The sequence below is a fragment of the Tetranychus urticae genome, chromosome 2 (genome assembly GCF_039701765.1).
Source record: "Tetranychus urticae isolate SD_2017Ah chromosome 2, NJAU_TeUrti_SD_1.0, whole genome shotgun sequence".
NCBI classification, from domain to species: Eukaryota; Metazoa; Arthropoda; class Arachnida; order Trombidiformes; family Tetranychidae; genus Tetranychus; species Tetranychus urticae.
Window position 1 is genome coordinate 23,087,963 of NC_142959.1, and position 16,558 is coordinate 23,104,520.

At 30.5% G+C, this 16,558-nt stretch overlaps 1 protein-coding gene and 1 long non-coding RNA gene across 2 annotated transcripts in view; one reads left to right on the forward strand and one right to left on the reverse strand.

Moving 5' to 3' along the window:
* The first annotated feature begins 610 nt into the window (after positions 1-610).
* LOC107367538 (glutamate-gated chloride channel) overlaps positions 611-16,558 on the forward strand; it is a 28,579-nt gene continuing 12,631 nt past the window's right edge. Inside the window, exon 1 of the mRNA XM_015935247.3 lies at positions 611-1,432. Coding sequence (XP_015790733.2) covers positions 1,350-1,432 — 83 coding nt within the window. The 5' untranslated portion in view covers positions 611-1,349. The remainder of the gene's footprint in view (positions 1,433-16,558) is intronic.
* LOC107367539 (uncharacterized) lies at positions 13,590-16,556 on the reverse strand. Its single transcript, XR_003083269.2, has 3 exons — positions 16,096-16,556; positions 14,935-16,028; positions 13,590-14,635 (listed from the first exon to the last, which is right to left on the reverse strand). It is a non-coding gene; the product is annotated as an uncharacterized LOC107367539 (long non-coding RNA).

The window sequence follows — 16,558 nt, forward strand, 5'->3', positions numbered from 1 at the left end:
AAGGTAGAAATGGTTGAAGCACATTATTAAATTATAATAATTTATTTGGTGAAGAGCATTTTTAATACATAAATACATAGCCAGGGAATGAATCAATAACTGAAAGTTTATACCTTTTACAAAGCTTAATCAAACAACAAACCCAAAACTCAATTGAAAAGTGAAAACAAAAGGACTCCAAGAAGCAGGCGAAACAAGAAGATAAAAGTATGAAATTAAGACAAATCGATAATATTCACAGTTTAATTGATTCACAGTTTTGCCTCATCTTCATCTTTCACCATCTTTCACCATACTTCATCACCATAATGATTGGAGCAATTTTGAAGAGAAGCAAAAAAATCCAGATTCTACAATAAGTTATGACAACCAGAGACTAACTAAATTATTATTATGATTATTATTTGACTACAACAATCCCTTTGATTTGTGTGCACATTCAATTTGACTCATTAAAAGGAACGCAAAAGAAAGATCATTTTATACTTTCTCTCATCATCATCTTCATCATCATCACTCTCATCCATTTGTTTCCTTTCATTGTGACGCAAACTCATTTCCTATTAACTTTTATCATCCATTCCTGATCATCATCATCCTGTGAGTAACTTTTTTGAGTTGAACACAAAAAATCCAATTGAGAGTTACTTTCCAATATATCATGATTCAATCCAATTCAGTTGCTCTCTTTATACTTGTATTATTGTTATATCAAAATGTTGATTCTCATTAATTCTGATCAATGTAATTCCCTTTAAAAATTCAACTTTTTTTCCACCAATTTTTGCACAATAATCATTTAAAGTTGAACGCGTTTTTACTTTATAATGAAACGACATTTAGACAACCTTTTTACTCGCAATTGTAACCTTATTCAGCTTTAATTGTTTTCCAATGTTGACGGATTGATTGCCATTGATGATCAGTGATTGTCTTTGAACCAAAGATGATGGAGTGTTAACAGTGTTTTTAAATTGTCCAACCTTGGATCGACTATTGACTATAACTAATTTAATGTGCTTTGTGCTCTTTATAAGTGATAATTGTTCAAAGTGATTTGCAATCAACTTTAGTGGTTAAAACGGATTTAAAAACTAATTTCAAGGGAAACTCGTTGATATACTGTACAGTCAGCGAAATGTATTATATTATATTGAAAGTGTTATTTATATAAGATATTTAATAGATAAAACAAAGCTATATTTATTCATCATTTGATTAAATTGATTCCATTGATTTACGACCTAATTGCAACAATTGTCTATTGTTTATCATTTTGTTTTTAACTTCAAAAGTCACAGTCAATCAACCAGCATCCTACCTGTAACAAGTAATATTATTATAATAAAATGGTCAAGTTAAGTGATATCATTGATTCTCAATGGATCATGTCAACATTTTTTCTACTTTTATCATTAATTACATTAGTCAGGTAAGATTAATCATTTTTCTTCTATTCAACCAGTTTGTTCAGATATTTATATAAACATCTTTTGGCCTTTTGCCGTCGATTTAACCTTACAACTGTGAGTGGTGTAATGATTGGCATGTTGATGGAATGCTTATTAGAGATGAAACTGTTTTTGATCAAAATTTTAAAAGCAATCTAATTAGGTGAAGTTAATTGTGTGAAAGGTTTGAGCCAACATTCACAATGATGTTTGGATGTTTAACGTTTACAAATCAACTGTGATTATGGAAGTGATCTCGAACTGTGAATTCAATCGTTGAATTACTTCTCGTAAGGATAGCTTCGATTGTTTGGAAATTTGCTTTATAAAGTTACCTTTTCAACTATTCTTGAACTGTGCTTTTGCTTTAAAGTAATATCTATGAGAATCTTCTACTGGATTCTAACTAATTGTGAACTAACTAATTCTAAATAATTATCAAAATAGTCTTCTGCTGAAAATGCATAAAATTTTGTGCATCTTAACCTTTTCTTGTACAATATTTCAACTTAAAAAATTAATGATTGGAGTTTATTTGGAGTTTTAACTCCCAGCCTCTGCAAATGGACAAAGCAATTTTGAAGATCTGTTTGATTTTCAAGGGATCAAAATTGATTAAACCTTTTTTAACAAAGAGTCTAGTTTATTTCTAATTTGAAAATTGTTTGTTAAAGATCTAAATCAAAGGGTTGGCTTTGGTTAATAGCAATGAAAATTAGAAACAACAATTAAGAATAGTATGCACAGTTTTTTAGTGAGCAAGTATAGAAAATTTATCGCTGAATGGCAAATTTAGCAGCATGCAGTCATTTTCCGTCTTACATTAAACTGCATAGCAATTTGTTTGGGTTATTGTTTTAAAAGGTAACGAAAGAAGGTAAAACTTCTTCAATTGCAATTTTCTTGCCCAGTAATAATGCAAAATAACCAGGTAATCAGCTTTTAACACAAGTTTTACCTTTCAGATATGCGAATGGACAGACAATTAGAATAGTTTGTACGTTTTTTAATATTGAGTCAAGACTAATCTGCTAATCGATAGTCAGTTCGATCAAAATACCAAGTTAGAATACAAAATTCACTTTAAATCGCAAGACAATTGCGTAAAGCAATATTACTTCTTGGATTGGACACCAAATCGTTTTGAAGGTAACGGCAATCGTTAAAGAATCAAACGATCTTCTTCAGAGCTTCTTTAAAAGCACAATAATGATTAATTGTTGGCTAAAGTAAGTTGAAATCTTTCAAATCGAGTCAAAGCTAATTAGTTGGTACTAAAATGATCTTGTAAATTTGAATATTATTGTAGATGAAGTTTTCGTTGTTAACTATGATTCTAATTATGATTAATCAGTTTTGGCTTGCAATCAAATCGTTGTATAAACATTGTAACCCATAGAAATAGCTACATTTTGTTATAATTTAAGGCAACCTTTATGTTCATTTGATCGCAATTTAAGGTTGACATTAATTCAATCATTAAGTTGCCTCATTAGTTTGTAATTTCCAGTATTTACAACCATATAAATAGGTGGACAACAATTTGAAATGCATACAAATCGTCCATGTGCCTTCAAATAATGCAAAATAATTAGAAATAAACGTTAAAACTTGAGTTTTACCTTATGCTATGAGAATGTACGAAACATTTAGAGGTAGATAGATTTTCAAGATGCAATCAAGATCAAGCCTTGTTCTATCGTCAAAGAGAGTAAATCATCGATTTAGTGTACAAAATTGGCAAGGGCAAAACAAAGCAAACAGCACTGAAAGTCCAAGTTACCGTTTTGGTATGCATTTCATAGCAATTCATTTTTATAAAGGTTTCAAAAGGTAACGAGAATCGTCATATCGAGCAATTTTCTGCTATAAATTTTGGCCTTGCAGAAAAACTGGAAACATATCGAAAAGTAATGATATAAATACAACATTGAACTGTCAATAAAACGAAATTTTGATGTACAATTAACAAGCAAAGAGATTATATGATGATGAAGTGTGTTCAACTAAAGCTGAGGTTAACTGTCGACAATTTTGTTTCATCATTTCAATAAATCGTTGCGGTAAACTTGTTAGCGATTAAGCATGATTAAAGATTAAAGATGAGACCCAAAGGAGCGATTGTCTCAGCATGTTTAATCATTCACATTTGTTCATATTAAGTTGTTCACTTTTTCCCATGAAAAGTGTTAAGTGAAACCATTGATTGGTCATAAGAAGAGAAACAGACAGACACAAGAAGAAGACGAAAAGGAGATTGAAAGAAACAAGACAATTTCTTGAGACTATTAAAAGTTTTTCCCTGCGAATACAAAGATGATGAAGATGATGAAGATGAAGATGAAAAAAAGTACACTCTATACTCGAATGTACATGAGAAAAACTGTTAAGCTCTAAAAAAGGTCACTGCCTTTTCTTCATTTCTCTTCATCTAGTCTTCATCTACATTTACAACACCTCATCCTCCTCCTTCCCTTCCTCCCTCTTGATCATCTATTTGTTTCTACTCTTTCCTCTTCCCTGTCTTCCTCCTTCTCCTCATCATCTCTTTTTTGTTTATTTATTGTACTTATTTTGCCTTTCCATTTCGTTTTTGCTTTTGCATTTCCCTGAACAGTAAACTCACTTGGGCAGCCAATCAATTGTATAAGATTCTTGTTGACTTATCCGATTCAGCTGAAAATCCCTTTCTTTGCCTTTTATTTTTCCATCTTCATCATGAAGAAGAAGAAGAAAAAAATAGTTGGAAAAAAAGTATTGAAAGAAAAGGAGGAAAAAACAAAATCAAGTGACTCGATATTTCTGTGTGTTGTGTCATTTTCCTGTAAAAGTAAACACTCGATGAATGGCAAGATGATTAAAATTGTTGTAAACAACTCGTTCTATTCATATTTAATCAACTTTGAATTTGGCCATTTGCAGGTCCATTGATTGAGAAGCGAGTTAAATGTTTAAACATTTTGTTAACCAAACTTGAACGCAATCATATTTACCTTCAATTGTTTCTCCCAATCAAGAGTTAATTGAATTCAACTTTGCTTTTACCGTTCACTTTCCTTCTAATTGAATAACTGTTTTAATTTACAATTTTACTTTTCAAGTGAAACATTTGCCAGAAAAGCAATTAGCTAAAATTGCATTTTAAAACTCCATTTGCTCATCAATCAATTTTATTGTTAGTCGACTTCATTTGCAAACAGTAGATCAACAACAAGAAAACAAATCGCTCTCTCAACAAGTCATTATTGTTCCCATTATCATCAAATTGATTTCTAGTCAATTTAATATTCCCTTCAAAATTGCCATTTGCCATTAATTAAATTATCCATCGAGTTACATATTTTACTGTAAACCTGAAAGCAGTTACCTAAATGTTGCCTTTCAATGTTAACCCATTTAATGATTGACTTTTGACAATTTGGTTGCAATTTTTTTCTCTCTCCTTCCATTGACAATGTTGATTCGTTTTTGCTGTCCATTACTTGCCAATTGAATGAACCGTAATTGTTATTTTTAGATCAATCTTGCAATCCAAATGATCAAATTCAATCATCTTAAGCCGACATTCAATGTGAAATGTACAGTTTAATACTCTTTAACACTCTTTTATTGATCATTTTGGTCAATGGATTAAAGCGTAATCACTTTCTTACCTTTAATCGTTGCTATTTTTAGTCGAGAGCGCTTTGCATTCTGATCGATAATGATCGACTCATTTGCGATTTTCTCGATCTTGGATGCTTCTCAGATTTGGTTTTGGTTAGTTAAGTCTTCAACTCTTGAATTGTAAACAATGCTGTGAAAAATGATGTAGCTAATAAGTTTAAATGGTTCAAATAGCAACATCATGGTTTGTTTAACATTGACTCAGTGAAAAGGGATTCAATGAAAAGCCAAAAAAGGTTGGCGGAAAAGTTGAATTCCTTAATTTGAACACTAATCAAGCTTTAGTTGAAAACTAATTTCAAAACAAAGCCGAGTATAAATAACTTGTTAAAATTGATTCATAGACAATCAATCAAGTTTGCCAAAATTGGCAACTCACGAATGGAACCTTTTCCCGATGAAAAGGCAAAAAGAACGAAAAAAAGATTTTCTGATTTTCTTCAACTTTTCTTTCTGTTCATCATTTTTCATGAACAAAAACTATTAAATCAAACTGAGTAAAATCAATTGATCAATCTGAACAATCGGCTGATCAATGAAACATGATTCAAGATTGCAGATGATAAAATGAATTACATGTCAACATTTCACTTTGAAAACAACAATCAAACATTGAATGGAAAAAGTCCATTTTTTCAGAAATGGAAACAATCAAATGGACTTTCGATGAAACTTGGAATAAAAATATGAATAAAGATTCTTGCTTTTTATAAACTTGTTAAACAATTGACACTCAACAGTTGAGGAATAAAACTGGAAATTTATCATGACTGGGAGTGAGAATAACAAAGACTAGTTTCAAGTGTCAAAATCAATTTATTGGGTTTACTTTGAAGTCAGTAAGGTACAAAAAATGAAGTTAATTGAACAACTGTAATAATTCATTGGGTGTGTTTCAACCTGAGTTGATCATTATTTTGAAATGGTAAAGCTTTAATGGTTGGAGAAAATGAAAATGAAAATAATTTCCTTTATCGATTCCTCACACTTATCACATATCCAATTGAAAAGTTGATTCAAAGTTTCTTTAGTTACCAATCATTGAATGGTTAATCAATTGATCCGCTTAAACAACATGAAATCTGTTTCATTCTTTACTCATTATCCTTATCATCCTTCAACATGATGAAATGTAAACTGATTATCATGATAATAATGATAATAAATTGTATTAATAATTGGGATTTCACTGGGAATGAAATGAAACGAATTTTTGATAACTTTTCTCTTCTCATTAAATGCTGTCTCTTTCCATGTTTTGGGTATTCCTTTCGATTCCTGTTTCGCCAATTTGATATTAATTTTCCATTTTTCATTATTTTTCTTTCTATTATTTTGTTCTGGATCAAGATAAATGTTAATGACATTTTGTCTTCTCTCTTTCCTGGATAAGCTCAATGTCAACATGCTGTCTCAACAGTTGAAGGTACTGATGATAACAATGATAATGATGATAATAACATTCTGTAACATTTTTTGTTTGCTATCTGTGAATGTACAATAACAATAATGCTAATAATAATGATAATATAAAATTCAACTTTTTATTTTCAAATAATAGTGAATGTTATCATGTGAACTGAGGAAATAATGTTTTGTTCAACATTGCGATTTAACTTGTTTTTTTTTCTTCTTCTCCTTTTCCATGTTTTTTAATCGATTTTCTGTTTTTCCAATCAAATTTTGATTCATGTTCAACTCATGTTTACCAATTTGCGCATCAATCCGTGTTATCATTTGATTATCAGTCGCTGGTCACTGGGAGTGATTTCTTGCAATGTCGAGATAACTTTTTTCTTGAGAGAAGAAAAAGTTGCTTTTCTCTTTTATTAGCGTCTTTTGTTGCCATTTAAATTGAATATCATTTTTGTTCCCTTCTTTTTTTTCTGACTATTCAGTGTTTTAGTCGGTTTCACATGGAATCTATTATTTGTTCAGATTTATCTCTTTTTTTTCATTCCAAGCAGATTGCTGTTGTAAGGTTGAATGTACCTATGAATTTCATTGAATGAAAGAAACCATAAGGTCAAGGAATGAGCATGATAATGATGAGGACAAGAGGAGAGGAAGAAAAAAAGAATAGGAAACTCAATAACTCAGCATTTTGCATGGGGAAAAAATAATAAGAGAGAAAAAAGAGAAAGAGAACAGAAAAGAAGAAAAGAAGATGATGAAGATGAAGTAAAGGATTTCCTGGGTAATCCCACAAGATTTTGAGGTAAGTCCAAGATTGGACAATTCACTTTGTTAGTTTATATTTTGTTTTCTTGTGAAACCAAATTTTGATGTTACAAGGAAAACAAAACATGGAACAAGTTGAACAAGAAAAAAAGTAAAATTTTAGTTTCATTTTTCGCCATTCATCAGGAAACCAGATGAACATTAAACCGAAACAAAAACGATTGAAATTTGATTCTAAATTCGTAATTGAAAAGATCTTCAACTTAATCGTTTACAAGAATGAAAACCTTGACCAGATATTTTTTTTTGGTTTTTGGGTAACAATCGACTTTGAGTTGATCTTGAAAAGCTTGAGGCAACCACAAGTCTCAGCCTCAACCCAAGAAGATTGACTGATTTAGGTTGACTTTGCCTTGGGTTGACCCTTGACAACTGGCAACAAACCGGTAAAATTGGATCATTTTGTTTCGCTTGATTAAATTGAAATGGTTAAATCTATTTAAGGTGAAAACACGAAATTCATTTACATTTATTCAATTTGGGAATTTGGTTCATTATTATTCCTTCAACTTTCACTTTTAATATTTCAACTGGCGTCAAATTTGAGTCAATCAATCTCGATACTTGAAGTTGGTTGAATAAAAGTGAAGTTTAAATTCATTTTACATTCATTTTCACTTTATATTCAATGTTTAGTTTGTCAATGAAATATTTAAAAGCCACAACAAGCGCAAAAATATCAAAACTTGACATTATTGAATTGATTAGGAATGAGTGAAGTTGAGGACAAGAAACAAAAATGATTGACAAGATGAGATGATTGAGGTAAATGTCAAATCTAAATAATAATTAAAGTTGAAACCATTAACATTGTCACTGACTTTTGTTGTTATCATCTTTACGCCTTGTTGCTTCTTGATTGAAGTTAATTGTTGTAATTAACATACACTGATTGCATTATTATTTTGCCCTTCTTTTCCCTGTAATATCATTGGAATCATTAATTATAATCATTGCTATCAAATGGTTCAATCAAGATGGTTCAACGAGCGGCCCAAATTTTTGTGGTGATTTTCATTTTATTGCATATTCAGTGTAACTCACGTTCATCATGCTCAACTACTCATCATCTTATTATTCAATGAGTTGATAATAATAAGATATTTTGTTATCTTCTTGTACAATCTTTCCAACAGCATCACCATCATCATGTTCAACAGTTCATTTAACTGTAAACATTTCATTCACAGCTGCAAAAGTGGTTAATCGAAATCTAATTTAACCTTTTTTCTATTGTTTTTTCTTCTTCCATCCAATATATTGAAATTGTTGATCAACCAATAAAAGTTGAAGAGTTGACCTGAAAAAAAGAGGAAAGAAGATGAAGAATCATTGAAAATGACAAATGATAATGAATATTACAGTTGATATAGCAATGTATTTAAATGAAAACAAAATCATTTTTTGGTTCACTTCAAGAAGGGCCACTTTAACCCATTGAAATGTGTTTGTGAAAAAAGTTTCAAACCCTTAAAGATGAGTTATTGGGGAAAAAAGAGGTTTGATAGGAAAAGATGAGGATGAACATGAGTGACAATAAAAGTAAAACATTAACAGTAAAGTTCAAGTATGAGGAAGGGAAGAAAAGACAAAATCAGGAGAAAAAAATGGGTTCACATTAAATCAAGTTTATCACATCAGCTGTTATCAAATGCATAAAGCTGGCTTCAATTTTGTCACCCAAAATCCTCTTCACCCTCATCAACATCATCTATTCTTATTAAAAAAGAAAGTTGAGTTTTCCATTCATCTTTAATGGATACTTTTCCAATCGTTGAACTCGTCACATTTCAAGACTATTATGTGGTTGAGAGGAAAGGCAACCTTGCTTACAAAAGACAACCCAAGACGATCACTCCTCTAGCATCGAGTTAACCATTACCTTCAGCCTTTTTAGTCGAAAATATTTTTCCAATCTTTTCTCTTTTTGTTTTCCCTTTGCTTTCCCTTTGCAAATCACATGCTTATCAACATTCCCACCAAGTGTCATTCCCTTTCCATCTCTTGTTACTCATCTTTCACCACCAATCATCCCATCAGATAAAATGTTTACTCAATGGATCCACCAAACACTCTCTGTATTATAATGGCATCTTTACCACTTTTTTTATATTTCTTATCATCATTATTATAATGCAACTTATTTCTCCTTTTTCCTTCTTTCTTCTTCTTCTTTTTCATCATCTTTATCTTTATCATCATTGCACTCCCTTGCTCATCATTCCCAGTGGCTCTTATTCAATAACAACAAAAACCTTTTCTTACCCTTCATCACCGTCTTTATATACAGTTTACATGAAAAGGCTTCAGGCAATCAAAAACATTTTTACTTCTTACTTTACTCTTCCCTTTACAAAAGTGCATTTGAATCTTTCATCCTTTTTCCTCCATATATTGTTATCACTCACATTCAGACACAATTTCAAATTATCAGCCTAAATAAACCATTCTTACACAGAATGATGATGAAAAGGGAACGATAACAGTTTACCTTTACCTCTATTTCCAATTTGATTGTCATTCCAAGCTTTTTTCCTCTTCTTCCCTCAACCTTTTCTTAACCATATTTATCATTATATTGAAGCAAGAAAAAAATGTCATTTTCAATGAGAAAACACAAGCGCAGCCCATTTCAATGAAAATCATTTTCCTTCTTCAAATCACTTTGCACTCATTCAGTTTACTGGCAACAATTTTGGGTGATAACAAAAAAAAGAGTTGAAAGTTGAGAATAAATCAACAATAATATTCATCAATATTCAGTAAAACAATTTACTTTGCAATTGTATAAGGAAAAGGACAGAGTTATTCATTATCATTACCATAATAGTTATTATAATGTTGAGTTACTCCATGTTATTGCATTATTATTATAACAATAAAGCTTTCTACTTCTATGTAAAGCAATTGAAGCCAATCGATAATATAAATGAGTTGAAAGGCAAAAAACGAATCGAAACGAGAGGAAAAAAAATAAAATGTTGAATCAATCAAATTGCGAGAATCTAATAGTAAACTGATTGCTGATTTTGCTTCATCAATTTTTACTAATGTTGATTTAAAATGATCAATTGTTGCCCAGCAAGTCTCTTCACTTTATAATTAAAGATGGCAAGGATCATAAATCATGGCATTGGATGTTTGATTAGTTTAGATGTTAGATGGTTAAATAACGATAATTTGGGTTCAAGTCGGACTAGGTTGAGTCAGGTTGAGTTATTAAGCACTTTTGTAGTATTCAATTTGATCCAATTGATGCTGCTTTTTGCTTGATAAATGATAATGTTACCCTTTTGTTTTGTGGCCTTTTAATAACAACTAGCATCTTTGAGTAATCAATCAACACACTGTCAGAGCTTTTGCTTCCATTGATTGTTAACCAGTTTTACAGTGTTTCATGTTTGCTGTTGTTGTTGTGTTGTTGATTCACTTTGTAAATGTTACAAAATGAAAGCAACAACTTTACATTTTATGAAATGGTTAACCATTTCAACAGTTGAAACTTGAATGTAAACAGATTTTTCAATCAATTTCAATGTAATCAAGATTGATAGGAAAACATTGATCAATAAATGAGATGTGAAACAAAATCGAGACTCAAGAGAATCAAGTAAATCACTCAATTTCTCATAACATTTCAACTCATGTCAACATCTAACCTCTTCAACCTTCACCTTAAAATTAGATAACAATGTTGTCCATCAAAAATTATATCAAAAATCATTTCCAAAAAGATACCAAAAAATAAACCAAAATGAGATTCAATTTCAAGAAATTATCAAAATCTTTGTATCATAGATGGTAAAACATTGAAGAGCAAAGTCAAGTGAAACTAAATTTTAGCAAATTTTCACTTTCTTTTACATGAAAGTCATGAAAAAAATGGAAATGATTAAAGTGAGTTTGGAGGCTTTTTTATTGATCAATTTGCAAATGAAAAATGAGCAAATGTATTAACTTGGAAAATTAAATTGAAAAACTGTGAATGGTTCAATTTGAAATTTAAATCAATTGAGATTCTCTATGAAAACTAATCAATGAAGTATCTCGACTTTACAATATCCAAACAATTATGTTTAATCAGATGTTTTATAAGAGCTATTTTTATCCTTTTTTTTTCATTCTGCTTTTCACTCCTCCTTGTTCAGGATAACAGTTTGAATGATGATCAGTGAAGTTACATTAAAACGACAAACAATGGTGAAAATAATAATAATGATAACTTTTAAGAAGCTTGAGTTTCTTTTATTTTCCGAATAACCAAATTATTAAGAACTTTTCTTCTTCTTCTTCTTCTTCTTTTTTTCTTCTCTTCCTTATTATTACTATTATATTCTTATTTGTTTGGATCGATGAAGGAAAAATAAGGCTCACAATTGTATTCATATATAATAACAAGGGACTAAATCATTTGTCCTATTTGGCTTTACCAATATACCCTTGAGAGTCAGCACTTATTTTAACCATGTAATATACAGATCTTTTCATCATCTTCTTCCTTCTTCTTCCTTCTTCTTCTTCTGTGCCAACCTTAATTGATTTTCCTTCTCAATGATATTTCTGATGACTGAGACTTTGATAATCTAACAAGACACATATACACACACACATTGACTAGTTAAATTGTGAGCAAGGATTGGGAGTGAAAAGGGACAAAAAGAGGAATAAAGTATAAGGTCGAGAGGTTATTTAAGATGTTAAAGATGGAGAAGACGAGGATGAAGAGCGAGGATGAGAACAAGTTTCTGGTTAATTGGAGTAAATATCATTATATGGATGGAAAAATAGCTTTTGATATTGATAACTGGAGTTGCAATGTTGCTTTCATGATAAATATGATGATGTTCCTGATGATTAGAGTTTTTTTTCAAACAGAATCGTGACAAAAAAATGATGAAAAAGAATCGAAATTAGAATGAAGACATTTTTTTCTGTCTCTATCATTAGAGAAAAGGGTTTTGTTCTTGTTAAGGTTTTCCAGGTTTCTTTGGTGAATAGACTTGAATTGATCAGGTTCAACATTACCATTGATATTGAAACATTTGATGATTTTGGATAACAAAATTATATTCAATTAATTCAATTTGGCTTGCAAGTAACTTTCCAATTGAATTATTGGTTGGATTGAGGAAAAAGTTTACAGGGAATCAGGAATTTGGATAAAAGGATATTTTTACCTTGTAAGCTATGATGATTAAGATGATAAAAGATTCTGTTAGAGAGATGATAAGAGTAAAAGAGTAACAAGGAAAGATGATGGTGATGATGATGAAAAAGTAGATAAAAAGACTCACAACTTATCGATCTTATCTTGTATATCGATCAGTGCGAAGATTTTTACGAACATCACGAAGAGGGAAGTTGATGATGATGAAAATGGTTAGAGAATGGCAAGAAGATGAAAATGATAGAAATGATGAGAAAAAGAGAGAAGCAAAAAAGGTTCGGTTGTGACGATCGGTAAGATTTTGCAGGCTTAGATGATGGGAAAGAGAAAGTTATTGATTGAGAATTTCCTCTTTTTTTTGACTGCCAATTGAAAGCAAGAAATATAATAGAGAATCATGAAGATGATGAAGATGCTGATGATGGGAATGCTAAGGAGCAATGGATAACCAGATTTAATAAGAAAATCCGTTGACCAATTGGTAGAGCAATTGCAATGGACAAGTATGGCAAAGATGAGATGGAAGATGGTGATAATGAGAAATGACAAAAAATGAAGATGATTGAGATGATTATGGTGCTGCTAGTCATGATGATTGTAACGTAAGATAAAGAGAAATACCAAGAAATAGAATTGGAATCGCCATTTTCATCGCCTTCTTTTTTTCTTGTCCATGAAAAGCTAAACAATTCCACTTGAATAGTTTTCATCATTATTTCATTTTATATTTCATCTTGTTTCTCTTCCGTTGTTTGACCATTCAATGATGATAGTGATTCCAGGTTTTCTTTAACTTTTCACTCCTTTTTTGCTCTTGGATTGTGTGATTTCACTTTAACAAATATTGTTTAGCTTTACAAAAGGTTCAGTTTTGTGTGTAAAACTGAGTAATAATGATGATAATGAGAAACATTGGAAAGAAAAATGAACTTTAAATTGAATGAAATGATAATTTTTGATTATATTTCATCCTTTTCTCTTCTTTTCTCTCCTTTTCTGTGGAAGCCTTTTTTTCCAACTTGATCATATTATTACTGTTTTATCAAATGATGGCTGTGATAATATAATGATAGAGACTTGTGTGTTTCTGTTGATAAATTGTTGTGTTTCTGGCCAAGTGTTGGATATCAAATGGATAAAGTGATATTGAACCATGTAAAATGACCCGGAAATTGTAATATATAAAATATAATCAAGAGCTATTCTTGCCCTTTTTTTATACATCTAAAGACTTTCACTATTTAGCATTGATAATAGGGAATGTGAATGGTAATAATAGTTGAATAGGATAATGTTCACTTCCGATGAAACTATTTGCTTCAATAGTTTATCATTATTTTTTTTCTTGCTTTCTTGCTGTTCTCAACTGTTTAGAGCAAGAAAATCTTGAAAAGATGAGATGTTGGTGATGAGAAAGAGATGGAGAAAGAAGAGAGGAGGGAAAAAAATCAGGAAGGAAAGGGATGAGAGAGAAATAAAAAAACAGGAAAAATAAAAAGAAAACCAGTTCCATGTTGGAATATGAATCAGAATCAAAGTTTATCTGTTCAAGCTGCTTTTTTTTCTTGTGTTTCTTGCCTTTTTTTCCCCCAAATCACAATTCACTTTACGTGACTATCACTTGATATCATTACACTTAACAGATTAACAGTTTAGTTTGGGTGAAACGAAGCAACATTAATCAGTTGAGTATAATTAATAGTGTATCATATTAATTTAGAATAATATTGTCTAATTGATTGGTGAAATGGACGAAATGGTCAAATTACGGTTCCATTTGATTTTAAAGGTTGTCGGTTCAAGGTACCAATATGGGTAACTTGAGTGACAGAAACGGGTTCAAAGGCAGATATACATTTGTATCATTAGGTAAGTTCAGTAGTTGCAATGGTGCAACACTTGACATTACTGTTGATACAAGAAATGCTGAGATTCCATTGAATTATGTTTTGGTCAGCTTTTCATCATGTATCATCCTGGTTGATTGGGTGTCTTGACAAATTGCAAATTGATCTTTTCCTGGTTATTCTTGTCCTTTTGTCTCGCCGGCCATTTGTATGCTTGTCCTTTTGTCCATCTTTTCCTGGCTTCTCATCCATTCAATATGTTTCTGTAAATGAGAATTGAAAAATGAATTAGAATGATAATCGTTAACAATTTATTCCTACATGAACGGAAGTTAAGGGTTTGGTTAAAATTGTTGTAATCATTTAACTGATGGCATATTAGAGTGGTTTCAATGTTGCTTCAAAGATTATGTTCATCGTTTTTTTCATTATAGGCTAATATCTAATTTGATGAGTTTCTTTTCTTGTTCACATTTCAGAATCATCAGAAGCCTCATTATAGTTATTACCATGTAATAATAAAAACTCTTACATTCATTATTTGGGATCACAATTTACTAACCTCTCTATTATTTGTAAGTTTATCAAAAGATGGTTCATTTGTTACTGTTAAACAGTTTAAGTGTCATTTGATCATTTTCAATTAACAATGAACATTAATTAATCAGGTTAAATTACTCATTAAGCTTGGGTTCCATTAAATTGCAAGTTTCACAGGAATCTATCATAATTAAAAAAATATGTTTCAATTTGATTGATAAATTGAAGTGAAGTTCAGCAAGAGAGAAAAGTAAAACTCAAATGAGATTTGTTGAGGGTTTTTTACACTCATCCAAACCTTTCATCAATAATCATTTACATCTTATAATGATATTAATGGTTATTATATTAATTTGGTTACAATTTGGTGAATCAACCACATCAACAATTTACCTGTTTAATAAATTCATAAACATTGTAAATGTAATTTATTAATATTTATAAATAGATGAAGGTTTAATACCTTTGTTACCTTTACTCTATACCTTTCAACATTTTACTTGATCATCCATCTTATTCTTCCTCATCCTTTTTTCATCCTTCTTCTTCTCTTTCTTTCCATATCTATCACAATGCTCTATTATTATTTAATAATATACATGTTTGCATATTTACCATATTGTAAATCTTGTTTTGTATGTTTAATCAAATCTCAACAATAAAAAGGATTGTCTAATAATACATAATGAGATATATTTTCCATTTTCAATATTTCATTACATATTATTAGCAAGCTTTCACTGTAAATTTATCTCTGTATGGATCCTAATCAGGTTGTCATTCAAATTTTTTTTAATTATCTAATAGAAAAGGTTTTCTATTTCAATGTTATTTAAAGCCTGACATTTAAACCAATTAATCAAAAATTCTGACTTTGAGCATTTGAGTCTTTGTTGGAGTTGAGGCAAGATCAGGTGAAGATTTTTTGTATTGGGTAAAACAAAATCGTTGGCTTGGATATTTTTGCGATGCTTATCTTGAAAGGATTGCCTTGATTTTTGTGTTCATTGATTCAATGGTGAGATTCACTTTGCTCCCCTGTTCACAATCAGTCATCCATTAAATTTATTCAAAGCTAATTATTTATCATTCCTTTTGTACACAAAGGAAAAAAGCCTGGAAAAGAGAGAAAGAAAAAGAACAAATGAGAATGATGAAAAAGGGTTAACCCATTGACCAATACTCAATGCTATGTTGTTGTTTTTTTTCTGGTCAGTTAAATCACTGGACCTTGCCCAAAGTCCAAAAAGGTAACCAATGGTAACTTTAGTTTATCATTAAACTTTAAGCCAATAAATTGATTTGATTCAATGTTCACAGTCTGGTCACCATGTTATTACTAGGATTTCAGCAGTTTGTTCCTCATTTTTGAGCAAAAACAAGATCACCAAGTTAAATATACACTTGTTCATCCAGAACAATCAATTGACATACTGGATCTTTGCAAGTTTTCCTCCAATATCGCAAAATCTAGCCCAATCTAAAATCCAGTCCAAATTAACTAGAATACCAGACTCTCAAAGGAAAAAAAGACACATTTTATTTAACATCATCGCCAGAATGCTGATTAACCACAGTTTCACTACATAGAATCACTTAAACATGGTTAATGGTTGGTAGACTTGTTCAAATGGTAAGGTTAACCT